At 48.6% G+C, this 6,877-nt stretch overlaps 1 protein-coding gene across 2 annotated transcripts in view; it reads left to right on the forward strand.

Annotated features, from left to right (window-relative positions):
• The first annotated feature begins 669 nt into the window (after window positions 1-669).
• IP6K1 (inositol hexakisphosphate kinase 1) overlaps window positions 670-6,877 on the forward strand; it is an 8,012-nt gene continuing 1,804 nt past the window's right edge. The window contains exons 1-3 of one of the 2 annotated variants that reach the window (XM_010186748.1): window positions 670-910; window positions 3,472-3,682; window positions 4,311-4,492. In XM_010186748.1, coding sequence (XP_010185050.1) covers window positions 688-910; window positions 3,472-3,682; window positions 4,311-4,492 — 616 coding nt within the window. In that variant the 5' untranslated portion in view covers window positions 670-687. Of the gene's footprint in view, window positions 911-3,471; window positions 3,683-4,307; window positions 4,493-6,877 lie in introns of both variants that reach the window. The other variant, XM_010186746.1, reaches the window with a different exon arrangement.

The following is a 6,877-nucleotide window of genomic DNA, read 5'->3' on the forward strand; positions in this document are numbered from 1 at the left end:
GGAGTCTTTCACCTCATAGCTCGAAGAGAAGCGAGTCGGTAGAGGAGGAAACAGTGTTAGGGTAGGAGGTGCACGGGAATTATTTAGTAGTTTAGGTGTTCAAAATGCAGATGCTCAAGGAGTGGGGTTCAGATTCTTGAAATGTTTGCTCTGCCTGTGTTAGGTCTGTCAGTGCTGCTGCTGAAGAGGTGTGGGCTTGGTTTTAATTGTGCTGTAGCTTGCTGTTTGTGCTTCACTGTCACGTTGCCTTCCTGATAAAATGAACTAAAGGAAGGAAATAGTATTTTTGAAAGGTGGGTGGCTCAAAATATTAATATCTTGTCCGTTCTCTGTCTCCTGTCAGCACTATTGGAGAAGCTCTAGACCAGACTGCCTCTGAATTAGTGGGTGTTTACCTGTAAGATTAAAGAGGTGGTGAGGAGCGTGCTGGAACAAGTCACATATAAACAGAGATGAGGAGAGGAACAGTTGCAGATATAAATAAATACCAAAAACTTTTCCTAGGAAATAAGGAGTGAATGCAAGTGGTCGTGTGTTCACAGGAATCTCCTTTGCTGTTTCAGCTCATCATAAGGAAGCAGATTGCCAGGATTTCCCCCCTGTGGCTGCCTGACCGCTGCTGAGCTGCCCCCTCCCAGCCCATGTGGCTCTCTCCATGCTCCAAGAGTGCAACTGGTGCCCAACGCAATGTGTGTTTGTCAAACCATGGAAGTGGGCAAGTATGGCAAGAATGCCACTCGATCCGGAGACCGGGGGGTCCTGCTGGAGCCTTTCATTCACCAGGTGGGCGGCCACAGCAGCATGATGCGCTACGACGACCACACTGTCTGCAAGCCCCTCATTACCAGAGAACAGCGCTTCTACGAGTCTCTGCCCCCGGAAATGAAGGAGTTCACACCTGAGTACAAAGGTGAGGCCTGTTGTCATCCCAGAATGCACTTACATGCTTCAGGAACCTGTCCTCTCATTTCCCTGCAGCTCCTGATGTCTTTCGTTGTCGTTTTACGTGGTTTTAATCCTTTCTCTTTTGCAGGCTAGTAGTCTGATAGGAGTACTTAGAAAAAAAGTAGTCTTTTTTTTTGTAGGCACGCCGTTTACTGTGCTTCCCTCTCTAGACAAAAAGTATGCAGGGTGACAGTTGTAGTCTGAAGCTTAAGGTTATGGATGTGTAACTGAAGTGATTTTACTACCAAGTTACTGTCAATTTACAGCCTTGACCTTGACCAAATGCAGTTAAATCATATACCGAGCATTTGCACATTCCAGTCCCGTGGTTTATTGCTTCCTCATCCCATCTATTTTCTGAACCTGTATCAGAAAGCTGCTGAAGCAGGAAGCATTGCTTTCCCAGTGCTGAGGTGAAGCCTTGTCCCCAGACGCTTTGAAGGAACGGAATTTTCCAGTGTCTGTATCATCGTAGGGGTTGGCAGCTCATCCATATTTTTCAGAAGCTCGATACGCTTCTGGCCATGTGTGTTTTTATTCAGGATGGTGACACTGGCAGGTAACCTTCCTGTTGCCTCTGCTTCTTTGTCAGCACGTGGCATTGGGAGGACGATGCTTCACAGACAGCTGGGACCACCATCTGTTCGGGGTCTTGCCATTTGATCTGGCTGCAGCCTGAAGGTCTCAGAGCAGTGTCAGCTTACCTACCTATGTCTGTTTGCAGACCACGAATGAAAGATACAATCTCCAGCAGACTAGTCCTCTTGTTACCCTCCAGCCACTCTGGGGCCATATGGTGTTCTAGAGGCCCATCAGAAATCCCAGCTGAAGCCTGCATAGTTACTAGAATTGATAGGATGTCAAGCTTTCCTTGGGAAATGGGCTTAAAACTGATGAAGCTGATAGTCCAGATGGACTTCTTGAAGCCAGATACTTCCTGGTAGCCTAAAGGCATAGGATATGCACCTCCACCTCAGCGTGGGATTTCACCCAAGAGTCCCAGAAATTCTTCTTTCTCTTCGAGGGGAGGGGAATGTTGGGGATGATATTTCCTGTCTGAGCACTCAGATGTTACCGTAAGATTGCCCTTTCACAGAGATGTCTTGAGGAGCATGTCTGGGCAGTTGGAGCACTTGAAGCAGCATTTATGTGGTGACATGTTGGAGTCCTGTACTGCTCTGAAGTTGTGTTGAGCCCCCTGAACCTTGTTAGCATTGTCATGTAATGTGGTGGCCTGCATCAACTGAGCAGTGCAAGGTTTCCTCACATTTGTAATGAATTATTTGATTCGGTGCATTGGGCATCTGATACTCCTGGCAGCTATTTGATACTGATAATAAGCTCAAGAAAGATTTTTAGTCTTAGCAAGCTAAGAAATGGGCTGTGGTAGCCTTATTTTCAGGGCTGGAGCAGTCCCAGAGATGAAGATGTCAGCCCTCCCTAGAGGTGTCAGCTGTCCTGCTCTGTGGCTGGCCAGCTAGATACAGTCAGAGTGCTGTGAAAGATCTCTCCCTTCCCTTGGACTGTGTTGCTTTCCAGGAGCCTTCCGGAGGTAAAACTGGACACAAATGTTCCTGCTTGCCTGCATCTGACTGAGGTAGTTTTACTTCCAAGGCCTCTTGTTTTTATGCTAGCAACCCTGGGACCTTACAGATCCCTTTTCTGTGAGACTGGGTGACTTGTGCTAAGACTGGCAAGTGCCACCTCAGCCTCAGAGCCCTGTAGTCCATAGCTCAGATGCTGGGGAGCTCCTTTAGCAGAGAAAGCAGGCTCCTCCTGTCAACAGCAGGAGTGCTTCTGCAGGACCCAAATGCTTACCCAGATATTTTTTGTATGCTTTGCCCCCCTCAACATCTTGGTAGACCTTGCTTGGCCTTCTCCAGTTTGACGACATTTGCTGCAGGACTGAATGGAAGGAAATACTCACAGCCCTCAACCTACCAGCTGTGCTTTTGTCCTGAATTTCCTGTGTGTGGCAGAGCTTCCTCTGCTGCCGCCGACTGTTCGCTCAGGTAGCAATATGGAGCACTATTACACAGAATCCCAGAACGTGAGGGATTGGAAGGGACCTCCAAAGCTCATCCAGTCCAATCCCCCTGCCGGAGCAGGAACACCCAGATGAGGTTACACAGGAAGGCGTCCAGGCGGGTTTTGAATGTCTGCAGAGAAGGAGACTCCACAACCTCTCTGGGCAGCCTGGGCCAGGGCTCTGTCACCCTCACTGAGAAGAAGTTTCTTCTCCAATTGAAGTGGAACCTCCTGTGTTCCAGTTTGTGTCTGTTACCCCTTGTCCTATCATTGTTTGTCACCGAGAAGAGCCTGGCTCCATCCTCATGACACTCACGGATTTCTCCTCTGTGCTGTGCCAGCAATATTTGGGTTCTCCTAGTCTTAAGTCTCCTTTTCTTGCTCTGGATTTGCTTTGTTGTTCTCGTGCATTTTCCTCTCTCCTGGTGAACGTTTGGGTGTTCGTGGTTGTGTTCTCTCCCTGGGAAACAGAACTGATACTGCGCTTCTTTCTGGCAGGTGTGGTGTCCGTCTGTTTTGAGGGAGACAGCGACGGCTACATTAACCTGGTGGCCTATCCTTACGTGGAGAACGAGGCCCTGGAGCAGGATGATTTGCCGGAGCGGGACCAGCCACGACGCAAGCACTCGCGTCGGAGCCTTCACAGATCAAGCAGCGGCACTGAGCACAAGGAGGAGAAACCTGGCCTGGCCAGTGACAGCAGCGAAAGGTAAAACTTTGAGGGCCTGGTGACAACATGATGAGCAGGAAACCTCTCTTCCCCTTTCAGCTCTGGTGCTCCTTTTGTTGAGAGCATTTTGTACTCCTGTACAATCGACAGACTGTCTTGCAGTTGCTAGCCCAGCACGCTGTGGCCCTGCAGACTGTGTCAGGAGCTTTGCTGGATTCATGATGAGCTCATCCATGTGAAGGGCTCCTGACATAGGATAACCCTTGGCAGTTTGTTGGATGTGAAGCCAAAGCATGTGGAGCAGATTCAAATGCTCTTTGGTCCACCTGGTTTTTAACCCAGAGGTTTTTTTTCCAAGGATGCTTTGAATGCAGGTCTCTGCCTTCTCCTTCTCACACCAGTTGGAGCTTGCTGAGAAATAGATATTCCTGCCTATTCTATCAATTATAGTACAACCTGGCAGAGATGTTAGACCAGATCCTAGAGCCGGGGTCCGCAGCCCAGAGTATTAGTGAGGATTTGCTGTTAAGAAGGTCTGTGTTGTGTGAAGTGTGCAACGGGAGAGGGAACAGGAGACTTGTGTGCAAGGGGTTGATATGACAGTCGTAAGTATCTGAAGGATGCATGGATTCTAACAGGCAAGTTTGTTCTGTTTTTATACCAGCAGCATCCAGGAAACCAAGAGTCCCAGGGTGGATTTACACATCCATTCAGATGTTCCATTTCAGATGTTGGATGGGAACAGCGGTCTGAGCTCTGAGAAGATCAGCTATAACCCCTGGAGCCTGCGCTGCCATAAGCAGCAGCTGAGCCGCATGCGGTCGGAGTCCAAGGACCGAAAACTCTACAGTATCCTTTGGGAAGCAGAACGGACACCGTCAGGTTGCTGCTCCTCTGGCCTACACGTTTGTGTCTGAGGCAGCTGATTTCCTTTGGCTTTCCCATCATGCACACAAGCAAAGCTGTATCATATGTCTCTTACTGTTCCTTCCTGCTTCCCCTACAGTGACACTAACGTTTGACACTGCTCAGAGAAGCTGTGTTTCTGGCTAGATTCCATATTTCCTTTCTTTTCTGGTGCTTCTCTTTTGTTGACTTGTGTTTTGAACTGTAGTTTTTCATGTCAGGCTTCGCCTGGCAGCAGATGCAGGTGTACCCTGTTCAGTAATTCCCTGGGAGGGAGCTGTGTTCATCCTTGTCACCTCTGGAGTTTCTTCCAGCTCGGCTGTACCCTGTAGACCACGACCAGAACTGCCCATGATACAGAAGATGCAGGTGAACCAGAGATTTCCACTGGTCTTTAATGCTGTGGTCTCTCCTCTGCCTCATAATTCATAAAACATTCCTGTAGGTCCTGTTTCATCACCCCAGGATCCCACTCCTGACTGGTAATAGTGGTCTCAAAACACTGTTTTATGCACAAAAAAATCTTTCTCCTTATCTTTTGACTTAACTCTAAAGAATGTCGCCTGCCCATTTAATGGCCAAGTCAGTCTCATAAGATCCTTGTGGAGTTTTTCACAGCTGTTCCTCATGTTTGCAGCCTTGAGTAACAGTACTACAAGCAAACTTCTTGTCATCTTGTTCCCTCGCTTTCCTGGATCACTTGTTGCGTGGTGTGGGTCTCCACGCTGGTGACTTTGGCTGTAAGACCAGTCAGGCTGGTTTGTAGTTCCCCAGATCTCCCCACATCAGTGTTGTGACAGCCCTGCTTCAGTCTCCTGATACTATCACAGTGTTAAACGAGTTACACGTCTCTTCTCTTGACATTTCAGAGGGTTCTGGCTTGGGAATCCTCATAGCTCTTCCCAGTAAACCAAGAAGCAAAATACTAATCTTATTTCTCTTTTTAGGGGTCTCTTCACACGCTCCCATCCCACCTCCCTCCCCTATATCTCCTTCTGTACTTTGTCTTTAGACCCTGCGGGCAGCCTGACTGCTTCATATGGTTGAAGATGGATTTGTTACTGTTCTGTGACGTTGCAAATGACTCCTCACGCTTTTGTCTTGAGCTTGCCAGTGTGTGAGTTTGGGTTTTTTGTTTCACCTACTGGAGCTTGATTGTGTTTTCCTTGTATAGAAACAACCTTACTTTTAATAGCTGTATTCTTCATCATTTGAGCTGTGTGGGCTTCCTTTTCCTATTCTCAAACACGTGCTTTGAGCCTCCAGCTTCTCTTTTTAAATAGTCTGCATCACTTGCAGAAAAGTAACTCTTTTTGGCTGCCCTGTTCTTTTTAATCACACTTCCTTATTTTTATGAAGTTCCTCTTTCAAAGTCAAGCATAGTTGATGGTGGGTTTTCCTAAACGTTAAACTTCCTTGCAGGTTTAGTCTAGCTGTGCTCCTGCTGCTTTCAGGGTGACATGGGGCAAACCTGAGGGTTGTTTATCCCCTTTGGGACAAGCTGCTGCTCTGATTGTCTTGGGATTGTCCTCAGCTCTTGTCTTAATGGGGAGTTTGCCATGTACTGTTCTGTTTCCTGCCTTCGTAGCCTCTCTGGTTTCCCCCTGGTCTGTGGTGTGTCGGGCAGCGCTGCTGTTCTGGGCAGACCAATAGCAGTACTGTGCAATTACTTGAGCCTTGAGCTTTCAGTCTGTGGGGATTGCATTGTTTATCCATATGGTTAAATTGCTGATTGGATTAGCCCTTAAGCTCTCCCTTAATGCATCAGCAACTCTTACCGGCACATCGTGTCTTTCCTGTCACTGGTGTTCTGCTCTTCAGTTCCCCCTGTTGAGTTTCCAGTACACTGCTGCTTCCCGGGCTGATTTCTCCTACCAAGTGTAAAAGACTTGGTGCTACTGTTTGGGTTTTGTCTGTTTCTTCACCTCCCAAATGGTCCTTGCTGTCAGTTCTTTGGTTCCTGTTTGTTTGCCCTACCCAGTCTCCCACTGGCCCCAGTCCCTGCCTGCATTGACTCTGGGGAGCAGTGTCTGTGACTGGTGAATCACAGAACGTGAGGAGTTGGAAGGGACCTGGAGAGCTCCCCCAGTGCAACCCCTGCCACAGCAGGATCACCAGAGCAGTCACACAGGAACACGGCCAGGGCTTTGGGTGTCTCCACACAAGGACACTCCACAACCTCTCTGGGCAGCCTGGGCCATGCTCCAGAACCCTCACACTCACAAACTTTGGCCTCATCTTCAGCTTGAACCTCCTGTGCTCCAGCTTGGGACCATTGCCCCTTGTCCTGGCATTGGCCATCCCCGAGCAGAGCCGGGCTCCTTCCCC

Source organism: Mesitornis unicolor, unplaced genomic scaffold (assembly GCF_000695765.1).
Source record: "Mesitornis unicolor isolate BGI_N332 unplaced genomic scaffold, ASM69576v1 scaffold796, whole genome shotgun sequence".
Lineage (NCBI taxonomy): Eukaryota > Metazoa > Chordata > Aves > Mesitornithiformes > Mesitornithidae > Mesitornis > Mesitornis unicolor.